The sequence below is a fragment of the Lactuca sativa genome, chromosome 2, assembly GCF_002870075.4.
Source record: "Lactuca sativa cultivar Salinas chromosome 2, Lsat_Salinas_v11, whole genome shotgun sequence".
In the NCBI taxonomy this organism is placed as follows: Eukaryota; Viridiplantae; Streptophyta; class Magnoliopsida; order Asterales; family Asteraceae; genus Lactuca; species Lactuca sativa.
Genome location: NC_056624.2, coordinates 185554439 through 185570225, shown reverse-complemented (window position 1 = coordinate 185570225; position 15787 = coordinate 185554439). Strand labels below are relative to the sequence as shown.

Genomic DNA, 15787 nt, shown 5'->3' with positions numbered 1-15787 from the left:
GTAAGCACGAAGCTTAGTGAGCTCCCCCAACATACCACATACCATACAATAGCATATAACACATATTGGGCCTTGCCCACTGCATCGGGCCGGAGCCCGGAAACTGCATCGGACCAAAATCCGGAACTGACTGGGACCTTGTCCCCTGCATCGGACCCAAGTCCGGAACTAACTGCATCGGACCGAAGTCCGGAACTAACTGCATCGGACCGAAGTCCGGAACTAACTGACTGAACATATCATGACATATCAACTAGCATGAACACATATACTGCATACTACATCGAGCCGTAGCCCGGAACACATAACACGTAACACATAAAACATAGCACATAAATTCTGTCTGAGCCACGAAGGCATCAAACATTCTAGCTGCTACATCGGACCGAAGTCCGGAAACTACTGCTAACTGGACGGGCCGGCATGGCGGCCTTAGACCCGTCCCTTCTTGAAGGAAACTCACCTCGCTAACTGGCGGCTGAGTGTGTGTCTCTGAAAGCTACCGGCTGCTGCTCCTGAATCTCCTCGGCTACAAGCCCATGAACACACTCAATCAAATACTAAACACTGCACTTGGGGTAAAAATGACTCTTTTACCCTTGGTCAAAGTCAACTTACTTTTGGGGCTGACTCGCCGAGTTGGGTCACCCAACTCGCCGAGTCCTACTCTCACTTCTCAGTTCTACCCGCTGCTACTCGTCGAGTGTGGCATCGACTCGACGAGTACCCTCTTGATCCAAGAACTCAGACAATCTTCATCCGACTCGCCGAGCCGTATGAACAAACTCGACGAGTTGTTCATGATCCTAAGAAGATTGTCTTGGGCTCGCCGAGTTGTATGAACAACTCGCCGAGTCCCTTCATCACTGAGTCTACCCTCAACTCGCTGAGTCCACTCTCTAACTCACTGGATTCACTCGACACTGGTCAAAATGAAGGACTCGGGAACTCGCGACCCAACTCGCCGAGTCGTTTTTCCCGACTCGCCGAGTTGCCGCCATGCAACTGATTTTTACTCGATTTTGTTTGAATCCAACGCATACAATTGATAGATCTGAGTCCAATAAGCTGATTTACCACGTAAAGTTTCCAACTTTACGTGCACAACCTCATGAATAAGGGAAATAAGGCCAAAAGATGCATAAAATGGGTAGATCTATGATTAATATGCAAAGTAACTCCAAAAAGACAGTAGATCTGGGCTCTACAACACCCCAACACTCAGATCCAAAGGTATTTCGACTTATTAAGACATTCATGCAAACATAAGGCTTTGAACAACAACAAATAGCTCTTAGAAGAGCTCTAATGGAAGATTAAAACATATAACAAGAAGGGAACTCCGAAAATACCTCAATAAACTCAGATTTGCCCTTGGATCTTTGCAATACAACTCGTTTCCTTGCTTCTTTCTTCTTCTCCTTCTTCACACCTTCACAAAATGGCACCAAATCACTTATAAGCTTTCAAGGGAGGATTAGGGTTTTCTCACTGAGTTCACAGGGTGAGGGAGGCGAGAATGGGGCTATAAGATGGTTTAAATAGTGGGCAACCCGGGGGTTTAGGGTTTCATCCAGACGGATGGACTCGCCGAGTCCAGGATATGGACTCGCCGAGTCCCCGGCTCACGCGTGCTCTCAGCCGCGACCCCACTCGGCGAGTCAGGCTATGAACTCGCCGAGTTCCTCTTGCAAAACTCACAACAGTTACCAATAAATTAACATACCGGGAACGGGTCATTACATGGATCTATGTTTTCACTATTAGTTATACAACTTTATGAACATAAAAAGAAACCTAGCATGCTACTATTATTTTTGAAATTCATATATAAAAATATAATACATACCTTTTGTTGTTATATAGCAATAACAACTAGTTCCTTGAATTTCCTTAGCTCTTGAAGGCAAGTACCACAAGTGTAGTACCTCTAATGGCTCACAAACACACTAGGTGAAAGGATGAATATGGGAGAGAGGAGAGAAGGGTATCTTGCCCTAGATTTTGTCCCTTTTAGGGTTTCCCAAGGCTTGGACGAAATCTGTGACATCCCCAAAATCACGGCCAGAAAAGACCGATTTTTGTTTATGCTTTATAAAAATCAGAGTACTTCATTTTATAAAAATGTTGCGGAATTTGTTCCCAGAAAAACATGGTAAATACGTTATTAAAACATTTTCGAAGAAACGTATTTAATTCATTTTAAAACGTTTGGGATGTCATCGTTAATACAGAAACATAAGCATAAACAGAACTTACATTTGTTTACACTAGTGATCTACATCTCTTTAAATCTCTCAATGTCAAGTGACTTCATATCAACACCTGTGATATAAATAAACTGAGTGGGTCAGGTTGGGAAACCTGGTGAGTACATAGGGTTTTCAACCCACAATAATATAAATATTATGTTAAACAATCAAACAATCCACCCAATTACCCATCCCCATTATCTTCTTTACTCTTAAGGATTTAACCTAAGAGTCATCTATCCTGCATTTGTTTATTCCGAAGTCCCTTACTTCCAGGGTTATAGGACTGACACTAAATCCATAGTTGCCGATGTTCGTTCGTAAAGCACAAAATCCATAGCTGCTATATCCTACTCATCGGGTACTAAATCCATAGCTACCAGTGTTTAATAGGTACTAAGTCCATAGCTACCAATTCCTAACAGGTACTAAATCCATATCTACCAGCGTCTAACAGGTACTAAGTCCATAGCTACCAATTCCTAACAGGTACTAAATCCATAGCTACCAGCGTCTAACAGGTACTAAGTCCATAGCTACCAATTCCTAACAGGTACTAAATCCATAGCTACCAGCGTCTAACAGGTACTAAGTCCATAGCTACCGGTGTTCGTCCCATAGGCACTAAGTCTATAGCTGCCAATGTATACTCACATCATCTTCTATCTCTCATCATTCATCTACCCATCTCATACCCAACATATTTGTATATATAAAATACGTATACAGTTTAAATCCTTGAAAACATGTATAAAACGTTCATCCAGCATAGACAACAAGTATTCAAATAATATACACACATAGCACGTAGTTTATATAAAATACTTCATATCTATGTGTAAGATGAAAGAGACTATGCACTCACTTGAAAGGTGGTGACTCAGCACTCGGACCGCGCTTCGATACTCTCAAAACAATTATCCCTTGACGACACTCACTTACAGCGGGTTTTTCGCAAAACCGGGCTTCGCTGGAGCAGCGTTCCAGAGCCGAAAGGCTCTTTTCTCGAGGCTACGGGAGCCTCGGGGGATTCCTTCGGGTGCTAGGGGTTTACCCTAGGCTTTAGGGGGTTAGGGAGGCTTAGAGAGAGATTCTAGAGAGAGAAAGAGAAGTTGGAATGTGTGAGAAATGAGGATGCCCCGGTACCCTTTTTATAGGCTGGAAAAGCCAAAAACTTGTCGAGTTGGCCTCAAACTCGTCGAGTTCCAGGCCAGGTGTCACCATATGGTGGCTAGCCTTGGGGAGGAAGCAATGGCCATGATTGCGCAACGTCACCCGATTTCGCACAGCAGCCTCTCGACTTAGAAAAATCATAACTATCGCATACGAGCTCCGTTTTTTACGTTCTTTTTTTTTCACGCGTAGGTAAAAACAAGATCTACAACTTTCATTTAGACTCCGTCGGCTAATTATTGACCGATCTTAAATTTAATAGTAGGAGGAGATTAGACTGCTAAATGACCGCGAAGAATTCGTAACTCCTTCATACGCACTCCGTTTTCGTCCATCTTTTTACCGCTGAGTTCCTATTAATGATATCTTCAACTCTCATTTAGGTCGCGTAAGCCAAAAACCGCTCGAACTAAAATTCAAGTTTCGGGCCGTGCACTGCTAAGCCGAATCTTAGAAAAATCATAACTTCCTCATACGAAGTCAGATTTGGGCGTTCTTTTTATCGAAGCTCTTGGTTTAACATATTCTACAACTTTTGTTTAGATTGCTAAGGCTAAATCTCACTCTATCGTAAACTCACTATTTACGCTTCCCGATTTCGTGTCGGTTTTGCCGTAAAACTTCGACGGACCATAACTTCTTCGTTATAACTCGGATTTCGGCGTTCTTTATATGTACGGAAACCTTGAGACATATTCCATAACTTGGTTAAGATTATTTATTCTAAATAATCTTTTGTCGAAAAGTCGTTTTCGACCCCTATTTCCTCTAAATTGACTAGCCCGAATTTGCGGGCGTTACAAAATCTTAGTGCCTTAGGGTGCTATTTATACTTAAGGCTAACTAGTGTTTCAAGGTGTAAACCCTAATCCCTTAGCTTAGGGCCTAAGCAAGTCCATTGACTCCTTTCCTTAAGCCCTTGGACGAAAACTCCTAGATCCTTCTAGGATTTTCGTTCAAGCCTTAATAAAGATGATCCAATAACCCAAAGCCTCAACTATTGAATAATTAAAAAATAGCCCCTGTACTTTTAATTAATTCCTTTAATCCCGAAATTAATTCCTAATTAATTTCTGATTAAATACTAATTAATAATACGACTCCAAATTAATATATTATTCATATAATATGTTAACAAATCATATTTATACTCCAATTTATTATTCCTAACAATAAACCAGTCTCTCTCCTCAACAATCATCCTGTCTAGTCACTAGTGTGAAGGCAACCCAAAAGGACCATGCACAATCGGGTCAAGTACATACCAAAATAGTTATAGACTTAGACACTAATCCAACAATAAACATATCCCTTATTGTTAAATGGTGGTGGAGGCTTAGCGTAAATATGAGATCTCTATGGGCAAGGGTAATATCGGGATGCCACAACCTCAAAAATAAGCCGAATAACAGTCTATCCAAAAAAAAAAACTCTCAGCGGAGTCTGGAATAATATTGTTGAGGTCAAAAAGGAGCTTCAAAAATGCGAAATTAATATTGATGATATCTTTGCAAAAATGGTGGGTAAAGGTGACGACACTTTGTTATGGTTTGACAAATGGGTTGGTCCGGCTCCCCTAAAAAATCTTTTCCCGAAGTTGTACTGTTTGGAGAGGCGCAAACAGTGCAAGGTTGAAGATAGAGTGTCTTCGTTTGGATACTCTTGGGATTGGTCTGCTGTTCCTTCGGCTGATTCTCAAATGTAGGAACTGAGATCGCTCACCTTACTTCTTGGGGCATTCCAACCAACAGACAGGGGCGACTGTTGGAATTGTTCAATCTCCAGCAATGACACCTTTCATGTGGACGTTCTTAGGAGAAGGATTGATGAACCGGCGAGAACACCATCGAATGGTATCATCAATTGGATAAATGAAGTTCCAATCAAGGTTAATTGTTTTGTCTGGAGGGCTAATCTTGGGCGCATTCCTGTTATGGCGGAGCTCGAAGCGAGGGGGCTGCTCAATGGGTCTAATACATGTGCAAATTGTTTAACTGAAGTGGAAACGGCGGACAATGTGTTGGTAAAATGTCCATTCGCAATGGAGATATGGAGCATGGTTCTTTCTTGGTGCGACTCCTCTAAACCATCATTAAATAAGGTTAGTGATGTTGTTAGTTTTGTTGCTCAATCGTGTTGCTACGCTAAGAAAATGAGGAACCTCATCAGTATATGCTACGACTCTCTTTGGTGGATTTGAAAGGCCAGATGTGATAGAATATTTAAGAGAGTCAAGATTCCACATGATATGGTGGTAGATAGTATAAAATAAGTTATATTCACTTGGTTGAAGTTTAGGAGAGATAATTGCTCATATGTTTGGGATGGCCGGTGATCCCGACTGTTTTCCTGTTTGTAAACTTCCTTGTTTTGTCCCCCTTTGTCTAGCTACTTGTTAGACTTTGATGGTTTTTTTTTATAATAATTTATTTCTCGGTTCCAAAAACAACAAATCAAAATTAAAAAGTAAAATAAATAAAGAAGGAAGTCAAGGAACTTGAATTATACGGTAATTCATTTTTCGTGACGGTAATTTTATTTTTTTACATGTGCACAACAAAAGTTTGACGGAAATGTTCGTATACGACCGTTAATTACATGATAAATCAATTTACTATGAACAAATGAACAAAAGGTAATTACTGATTAGTCAATTTCCCTTCATCATCTACATAGGCCTGTCAAATCGTGCCATCGTGTCGTGTTTTTGTCTGACACGACACGACACGACAATGTTTTTTGTAACACGAACACGACACGACACGATGTCGTGTTTTATTTCACTAACACGAAAACAAACCAATTAAAAAACGACAACACGACACGACACGACAAAGATAATATTATAGAACTATTATTTTATTTAATTCATATTTAATCATATATAACACGATAAAAACGAAAAACACGACAAACACATGCTCAATCGTGTCAATTTCGTGTGGATTTGTAAACACGAACACGACACGACATCGTGTTTTTTATATTTGACACGAACACGACACGAAAACGAATTCGAATTTTGATTTCGTCCCAATTTCGTTTTGTGTCGTGTCATAAATTGACACCCTACATGTGCATCGCATTCGTCGGCGGTGACCAAAGTTTCTAGCTCCTGCCGGCGTAGGTCAGCATTGTCTGACTTCTTCTTTTTCAGGGCCGGTTCCTAAAACCCTATTTCTGCCACCTAAACAAATACTACACACCGACACGCGTCGATCATTTCACATCAAGTTTTCTTCAGCAGGCGCATGGTATGCTAATTTTATATTTCTAATTTTGTTTATCGCCATTTTTAACTGTCTCTATACATGCATTTATTAGGGGATGGTATGTGTGTGTACTATCTACTGAATGCAGATAGGGTTTTCACATTTGGATCTGTCGACTTCAAGCTCTGTTGATCTCGTTAAAACCAATGGTGAATTTTAAGGTTTTTCCTATGCCCCTTTTCAATTTTGCCCTTTCTTCCATTAACTCCCTTAGTTTTGATTGTATCAATGTATCCGGTTCAACATTCTAAGGATTCCTGTTGGAGAATTGTTGCAGATTCCTTTTTTTTCTTCTTCTGGTTGGAAAGATTCATGCTTGTATAAGCATTTTTCAAAAGTTAGAACCTTTTTAAAAACTTCTTTTTAGGGTAGTAAAAAGTTGTTTTCAAAGCATTCTTTTATTTCCTAAACACCTTTTTAATCTTATTGAATTTTTGAAAAACTAATAAGTCAATAAGCAATTTTCAAATTCAATCCCAAACACCCCCTAATCCTTACATTCATTTAAATGTTATGTTACTACTTACTTATGATCCAAATAAGAGATTTTGATCGAGTAATTTTCCAGTGGTTGACAAAAATTCTCATTGATGAATGCATCATAGTTCTGTGAACAGTGAACACAGCTTTCATATGCATATGATGTTCTTGTATATTGTTATATGTCAATCCCAAATGTTATTTACACTATGAGGCCTCTTTCATTTTATTTCAGCTTTGTATAATGATGTCAGAAAATACCATCAGAGATCTTAATATACTACCTAAATCTGAAAATCTTGAAACTAAAGAAACACCAAACATGGTAAATGGTAGGGTTGCTGAAATAGAATACATTGAATCTGAGAAATTGGATGATTTTGAAGACGTTGACAAGAGTCTAAAGGTAGATACTAGATAAGTAAAGTACCTTCTTTCTATTAATATATAATGTTTGTGACTCTTTTAAATAAAAGCTTTAAATACTTTCCTCATTCCCTCTTCAGATGCTCTTAACCGGTGTAGACACAAAAGATTGGGTTTTACTCTGTGAAACACTCAACAATGTACGTCGTTTCTCCATATACCACAAGGAAGCAATAAAAGATATACTGTAAGCCTTATTCATATATACACTCATAAACTTATTATGTATATTGTATGAATTATTCGTTCATCCCAAAAACAGGGAAAGAGTGATTACCCTAATTGTAAAATCCCTCAAGAATCCAAGAAGTGCAGTTTGTAAAACCGGAATCATGACTTCCGCCGACATTTTCAAAGCATTTGGTGACCAAATTATCGAATTTTTAGACCCGTTGGTAATTTCCAAGTACTTTTTCCTTTTTTTTTTCTTGAAAAGTGTTGATAAGTAATTAATTGAAGTTTTGTTGTTTGGATTCACAGCTTTTACAACTTCTTTTAAAATCCTCACAAGACAAACGGTTTGTATGTGAGGCTGCTGAAAAGGCATTAATAGCCCTCACGACATTTGTTTCTGCTTTTCTACTTTTACCAAAACTACAACCTTATCTTAAGAACCGAAACCCTCGGGTAAGGGCAAAAGCGTCAATGTGCTTCTCGCGTAGTGTCCCACAACTGGTATGGGTATCTACATACTTTTTTTTAGTTTCTTTTTTTTTTCAAAGTGAAAATAGCATTACTTTGTTTTGTTAAGGGTGTGGAGGAAATGAAAGCATATGGGATGGAGAAACTGATTGAAATAGGGGTATCACAATTGAGTGATCAGTTACCTGAGTCACGTGAGGCTGCACGTGCTCTCATTTTGGAGTTGCATACTGCATATGAAAAGTATTATTTTTTGGCAACATGTGAAGAAGAACAACAATATTCTTGGGAACAATTTTGTGAATTAAATCTGTCTAAGTTAAGTGGACAAGCCGTCCTTCGTGTCACGAGTGCTGGTCGTGACTCGTGAATTGTGAGTTTGTATATTTTAATTTATTTTGAGTTTTTGACATATGATTCAGCCAACATTTTACAAGAGTTTTGTTGGCATTTGGTGTCATAAGTTCATTTCTTTAGTAGGTAGATTGTTGAGGTTGTTATCTTTCACGAGATTGTACATTATGTATTATTACTTGTACTTGCTAAACATTGGAAGTAGATAAAATACTAGTATTTACCAAATGTCAAGAGAAATTAAATATCCTCTAATCTTTCTATTTATCTTCTTAACTGTGTGAAATGGTGATATATGTCTCATTTTGATAAAATTAATAATATTTTGAAACAACTGTCACCGTATAGGCTACAACCTCAAAAACAATGTTTTTTTTTTAAGTTTGAACCTTCGTAGCTCTTTCATATGGATTGCCGTTTGACCTGATTTTATTTTCATTGTTTTTTTTATAACAAGGGCTATCTATGGACATCACATTTCTAATTTGGATTTTGGAAAATCATATTCTTTTTGCCTCTAAAGTAAGATAGCCGGTGAAAAAAAAAAATGAAAAATAACCCCTCTTACTATCAGTACGCGTACATCTTCGCCATGAGACTCCCTTCTTGATTATTTACATATTTCTGGTCCAACTTAAGTGTTCCTCAACTCCTGCTCAAACTGAGTGAGCATTTTAGACTATATATTTTGTATTTTGTGTTAAGCTCACTCTATGTTGTAATATTGTTTAGTTAGCCCTTAATCCGGGGCTTGTGGTCGTTTTACATATATTGTGTGTATATTCATTTTGTGATCAAGGAGAATGATAAAATCTCACACTGATTTCCTATTTAGACTCTCATGGGTAAGTTGTTAGGATAATTAGAATTTTAGGAGTAAGTGTAATTTAGGAAAGTTTCCTTATTTTACTATTTGGTAATGTTTACTTCTAGTAGTTGTATTACACAAAGATTCTATTAGTGTGGGATTAGGATTTTATTTAGTCTGGCATAAATAGATGTAACGGTTTTCCTGTTTTCAATAAGATTTAAGCAGTAATTTTCTCTGGTTGTTTTTCCTTTCTTATTTTCGGTTCTTGCTATAGTTGAAAGCAAAGTGTTTATCAAGTTTAAACCCAACAGAAGTGGTTCAATCTATTAGGTTTCAAGAAGAACATGTGTTTTTGATGAAAACTTACAGATATCATACAAATGGTTCAAGCATAGAGCTAGATTTAATTTCTTAAATTGAAATTTTTGGCGTTGTTCTACTGAAGAAGAATGCTCTTTAACATCTTTTAACATTCAGTATAAGCAATAAACAGTAAAACAACGATGAGAGACTGAGAGTTACCCACACCCTTTTATCCCAACACAAACTTGTTTATATCCGTCGTTTTTAAAATACAACAAAAATATTAAATGCATAACACGACCTGTCATTGCTAGGCATTTTTTTTTTCAGAATTGTGGATTAAAGGATTGGAAGCCACCGCATTGACTTGTTTACCGTTGGCCCACTCGAAGACCTTGTCATTGGCAGACATTTTTTTTTTTTAATATACGAAAACATGTTTATTTGTCATACACCGATCATTAATAATCACGATTTTTAGAAACATCTTCTAGAAAATTTAAAATGATTCACTAATAATTAAGGTGTCTAAATGGTAAAAGGAGATGTTTTTTTTAGCCAACTATTTCTTTTATTTTAGGCACATACTTGACAAAACTTTGGGATATCTAAGAAAATGACTATTAAGAATAAAACAAATGGCTAATGATTTTAATATTTACGGAAATTAATAATCATATTTGGAATGAATCACTAATTTTATGTTATATGAAAGTTATATTTTATTACAAAAAGATACATTTAGTAAAAAAAAAAAACTATTTCAAAATTTAAAAGCCGATGCCGGAATTTCAAGAAACTATTTAATTAATTACTGAAATCTAACAAAAAAAACAAAAAAAACAAATGTGAAATAAATACCACACAATGGCATAAAATGAATATCTTAATGAAAAGCGGTTAATACTAGACATTCCGAAAAAAATTAGTGGGAGATTTTAACAAGTAGTTTGTGCATGTTAGAAAAAAAATACACATTATATATTTAAATAATAAAATCGGAAATGGTTATTTCGGATTTAATGGTGACAAATGCCTAAAAATTAGATTATTTCTTAATATCTTCTAAGATCAGGTAGTCATCTTTGTATAATTCATTTCAATTGTATAAATTAATAAAGTAACGAAACATTACTTTATCTATATGTAAAAAAAATATTAAATGTTGTACAGGTAAGCGTTTAATAGGTACACAGTGAGATTCTTATGGATTCTTTTTTGTTATATTATTAAATATTTTGTTTAGAGCATATAGTACATAGTAACAAGAAGTAACAAGAAGACGGGATGGTGTTCATGGTGTTATAACACCCGTTAAGAGGAGAGAGATATAGAGAGAGAAAATTTGTGCAGCGAATAGAAGATCATGTTTATCTAGTCATGACCAAAATAAGAAGCAACACAACTAGATACAACAAGAAGGAAGGTGGTGTTCATCTTGTTATGACTAGATTATGAGGTGTCATATCAGCAATAATAGCATTTCTCGTTGTCGATATCATATACTTACTTTTATATAATAAATCGTAATGATACGATTCTCTAAAACTCATTTTTCTCAAGCAATTAAAAAAATAAAAAAATATTATTATATAAATTGGCATTTAAATCCCATTAAAATAAATTGACAAGGGATGCATGTTATTTAAGACAAAAGCCTAGCACGTCTCTCTTAAGTCTCGTTAACTCCTTTCAACTACAAAGTCTAGAAGGTGCAGATCTCTCTGCTCCTTCTTCCATCACACAGATGACTTCAACTCAAAACCCTCCTCATTTTGCATTGTTTCCGTTCATGTCCAAAGGCCATACAATCCCGTTGCTCCAGCTATCCCAGCTTCTCGTCTCCCGCGGCGTTACACTCACCCTTTTCACCACAAAAGCCAACCGACAATTCATCGCCGACTTTCTCCCCCGACAATCAGATTCAATCTCCATTGTTGATCTGCCATTTCCTAACCAAGTTGAAGGAATACCTCAAGGTATAGAGAGCACCGATAAGCTCCCTTCTATGTCCTGCTTCCCGCAATTTGCCACTGCAACCAAGCTTATGCAGCCACACTTTGAACAAGCACTCGAGAAAATTCCCCATGTGACCTGCATCGTTTCTGATGGGTTTCTGAGTTGGACTCTTGCATCGGCAAATAAGTTTGGGATCCCTCGCCTCTGGTTTTTTGGCATGAGTGCCTACTCCAATGCTGTAAGTCAAGTAGTGGCTGTAAACCGATTGTTGTCAGGACCTGAGACCGATGATGACTTAATCACCGTGACCAGGTTCCCGTGGATTAAAGTCACCAGGAATGACTTTTTCGAGCCTTTTAATCAGCGAAATCCCACGGGTCCTCATCAGGACTTCGTAATGGAAGCTACCAAAGCAATGATGAATAGCTATGGCCAGATAATGAACAGCTTCTACGAGCTAGAGCCACAGTTTTTAGACTACTTGAATGGCGAATCTATGCCCAAAGCTTGGTGTGTCGGTCCCCTCTCCTTGGCTGTGACCGATTCATCGCCAATCGTTGACCGGAAGCCTGAATCAGAATGGATTCAGTGGCTAGATCAAAAGCTAGCTAAGGGATGCTCGGTTTTATACGTAGCATTCGGTTCTCAAGCAGAGATATCATCGAAACAGTTAGAAGCAATATCAAAGGGTTTGGAAGAATCCCAAGTGAGTTTCTTGTGGGTGGTGAGGAAGTATGAGACTCGTGTTGTTGACGAGCTACAAGAAAGAGTGGGAGAAAGAGGAATGATTGTACGAGAATGGGTGGACCAACTGGAGATTCTGAAGCACGAGAGCATAAAAGGGTTTGTAAGCCACTGTGGTTGGAACTCGGTGCTGGAGAGCATATGTTCAGAGGTGCCGATACTAGCGTGGCCAATGATGGCTGAGCAACCTCTGAATGCAAGAATGGTGGTGGAGGAGATTAAGATCGGTTTACGGGTTGAGACATGTGATGGATCAGTGAAAGGGTTTGTAACATCAGAAGGGTTAAAGAAAATGGTGAAGGAGCTAATGGAGGGTGAAAAGGGGAAAGAGATAAGGAAAAAGGTGAAGGAGATTGGTGAGGCTGCAAGGGAAGCAATGGCGGAAGGTGGGTCATCTTGGCGGACACTGAATGAGCTCATAGATGAGTTACAGACTATGAGAAACTCCAAAACAGACGATTTTCGTAGATCGTCAGGAGATACAACCTCTGCTACAAGCTATGGAGAGGCATAGATTCCTAAAGGGTCCACTTTTAGCATAATGGTTGCACTATATATATATATATATATATATATATATATATATATATATATATATATATATATATATATATATATATATATATATATATATATATATATATATATATATATATATATATATATATATATATAATTCGGACGGTCTTTACAATATATTTTTGTTGCACATTGGGTTACTGATAGACCTAAAATGACTATATTACCCTTATTTGATTTTTTTCTTTTATTTTTCTGATTTATTATTATGGAAACCAAATATTAAAAAAAAAACTAAACAACCGCCACACATTTTCTCCCACTTCCTTTATTCCCTCTTACATATTTTCTCCCCCGCCAGCATGTTCATTCAAGGTTCATCCATCGACGTTCCTTCATCGACCATCGCCATCCGTGTCCAATGATGGCGGTGGATTTAGTTATCAAAATCCTTGTGGAGGGTTGAGGTTGAGTTTCAGAGTTGATTTTGAGTTTGATTTCAGTTTGAGATCCAATTTTTAGTTTAATGTTTGAATTTAGCTTTATCGATTTAGTTCTGAAAATCGATTTGCATCAGGTGGTGGATTTAGTCCTAGAAATCGATTTTGTTTAAGATATCATCTTCTTTGTAGATTCTCATCGGATGGGTTTCATTACCATTGATGTTCTTCTCTCACATGGAACTAGATTTATGGGTTTCAAACATCTATTTCCCATCACCGGTCTTGTTTTCTGCAACATTCCATAAATACCGAGTAAAATTTTTATTTTAAATAAGTCAAAACCATTTGTACATTATCTCAAAAGACGATTAGAGTATAAGTATTCTCAAAACATCAGCGTAAATCATAAATAATCATTGCAGAATAAATCTTAAGGGGATGCCATGTGATCAAGCCAGGCTCTTCTTTTTAAAACCGCAAGTACCTGAAAATGTTTAACCCACAAAACAGTAAGCACAAAGCTTAGTGAGTTCCCCAAAATACAGCATACCATACATATATGCCAGCTTAAGGCTGTGTCCGGTCTATTTCGCCCCCAAGTCTATTTCAACTCATATGTCAACACAAGGCTGTACTTGGTCTATTACAACATCGGGTCTATTTCACCTCTGAGTCTTCAACTTATATGTCAGCACAAGGTTGTACCGGGTCTATTTCATCATCGGGTCTATTTCAACTCATATGCCAGTACAAGGCTTTACCAGGTCTATTTCACCCCCGGGTCTATTTCACCCCACATATATATAGCAAACAGGCACACATGCATACAACACATACATCAAAAGTCACAAAGACTACAAGCACATACAATCCCTAGTGTCCAACAGTATAGTGTGCAAACTCACCTAAACTACTCATCAGAAGCTCAACCGCCACTTCAATAACATAACTGCCAACCCAAGCTTCCTAAAGCCAAACCGAATCAATCCTTAGCCAAATGCTCAATTCTACTTAAGTTTGACCAAAGTCAAACTGGTGAAAAAGTCAATGGTCAAAGTCAACCCAGTTGATACCCACTTTACGGCCAACCCATGGCTACGCCGTGGCCACTCCATCTAGTCCTGGTAAAAATTTACTACCACGCTGTGGCATACATGCCACTACGTCGTGGGCACATCCAGACAAAACAAACGTGATAGGTCCCACCACGACGTCATGGCCTTCCTTAGAGTATATGATTGGTGTTCTTTCATGACATAGAGTCTATTAGCTCGATTAAGTATACTCTCGAAGTCACAAAGCTTTTTATGTGATCCTTGAATGGCAGAGATCAACATAGTTTTTCAATGAACTTATTCATCCAATCATATTAGATTTAAACTTCTAAAGTAGTGTACTCTTATTTTGTAGTGTATTGTGTCATTTTGTTTTGGTTGGACCTCATTCCAACTAAACTTACTCTTCATCCCTCAACGAAGTCATAATCCAATTATAATTCATAATTATATACATTTGTTTAGAATCGGAATCTTATGTAGCTCTTTACATAAATATTTTTATTTTAAACTATATGTCTCATATACATTCTCTTAGTCCTTCTAAAGCACTCTTAGAATGTTCCTATAGTCATCTGGTGACTTAACTATGTATTCAATTGATATATTATGATATGCTCATAGCATGATCATACACCAAGTCTTATGCATAATATGACATAAATGATGGATTCATTTGCCAAGAAAATTGAATATAAATCATTTTAGCTAGTTCGAATCTATGAGCTAGGTCCTTTTGAGGCTGACTCAAAATCAGCGACATGTGACAATGTAAAGGTTCCTCTAAAGGAACCTTCTATATTGTTCTCTTTCAAGATATTGTTATTATATGCAAAAAGGATATTAAAATTTTAACATTCATTTCATCTATCTTTATAGATTTTGCATTGCAAGAATGTATATTGTCCTTCCAAAGTCTTTCATTTTAGAAACACATTTCGAGCCAAGGTGAAAACCCTGGGCATGGTCAGAATGCAATTTCTCATGATTAAGTATGTCTCATTCATAAAAGATTAGGAATGTCACTATGTTCTCACTAGTTCTTAGTAAACACACATGTTCTATTCATTTTAATTTAAAAGCATACCTTGTGGTTTTACATTAAAATGAAGATTGTAACATTGAGATATTTTCTTTTTATCCACAAGTGGATCTTAAACTCTACACATTTTGTTAGGATAACATGGATTAAGAAAATCTCCTAGCTAATCTATATGGATATCTTCTAGTAGATGTCTATTAAGAAGAACGGTCTTTCTTGAAATCTATTCTCTATATTTCATATTAATAATATGAATTTATAGTAAACAATATCATTGTTGATCTAATCATAGCTACTTGTGAAAAAATGTTT

The 15787-nt window shown here is 37.1% G+C and overlaps 2 protein-coding genes across 5 annotated transcripts; both read left to right on the top strand.

The window, feature by feature from the left end:
- Window positions 1–6510: 6510 nt before the first annotated feature.
- Window positions 6511–8846, top strand: LOC111876439 (uncharacterized). Of its 4 annotated transcripts, none has more exons than XM_042899323.2 (7): window positions 6511–6679; window positions 6786–6858; window positions 7413–7583; window positions 7684–7790; window positions 7866–7998; window positions 8084–8278; window positions 8355–8846. In XM_042899323.2, exons 2-7 carry the CDS (start codon window positions 6844–6846, stop codon window positions 8613–8615), a joined length of 882 nt encoding a protein of 293 aa, XP_042755257.1. In that variant the 5' UTR covers window positions 6511–6679; window positions 6786–6843; the 3' UTR covers window positions 8616–8846. The 4 variants fall into 4 exon arrangements, with proteins under 4 accessions (XP_042755257.1, XP_023728731.1, XP_042755258.1 ...); XM_023872963.3 differs by having other exon boundaries at window positions 6750–6858; XM_042899324.2 differs by lacking the exon at window positions 7413–7583.
- A 2426-nt stretch (window positions 8847–11272) lies between these two features.
- Window positions 11273–12981, top strand: LOC111876440 (UDP-glycosyltransferase 90A1). Its single transcript, XM_042899322.2, has one exon. The coding sequence runs from the start codon at window positions 11461–11463 to the stop codon at window positions 12928–12930; it is 1470 nt and encodes a 489-aa protein (XP_042755256.2). The 5' UTR covers window positions 11273–11460; the 3' UTR covers window positions 12931–12981.
- Window positions 12982–15787: the final 2806 nt, after the last annotated feature.

Coding starts and splice junctions, on each gene's coding strand:
- LOC111876440 (XM_042899322.2), top strand. CDS start 11,461: ATGACTTCAACTCAAAACCCTCCTCATTTTGCATTGTTTCCGTTCATG.
- LOC111876439 (XM_042899323.2), top strand. Junction 7,791..7,865: donor GAAGCAATAAAAGATATACT/GTAAGCCTTATT, acceptor TCCCAAAAACAG/GGAAAGAGTGATTACCCTAA. Junction 7,999..8,083: donor TCGAATTTTTAGACCCGTTG/GTAATTTCCAAG, acceptor TTGGATTCACAG/CTTTTACAACTTCTTTTAAA.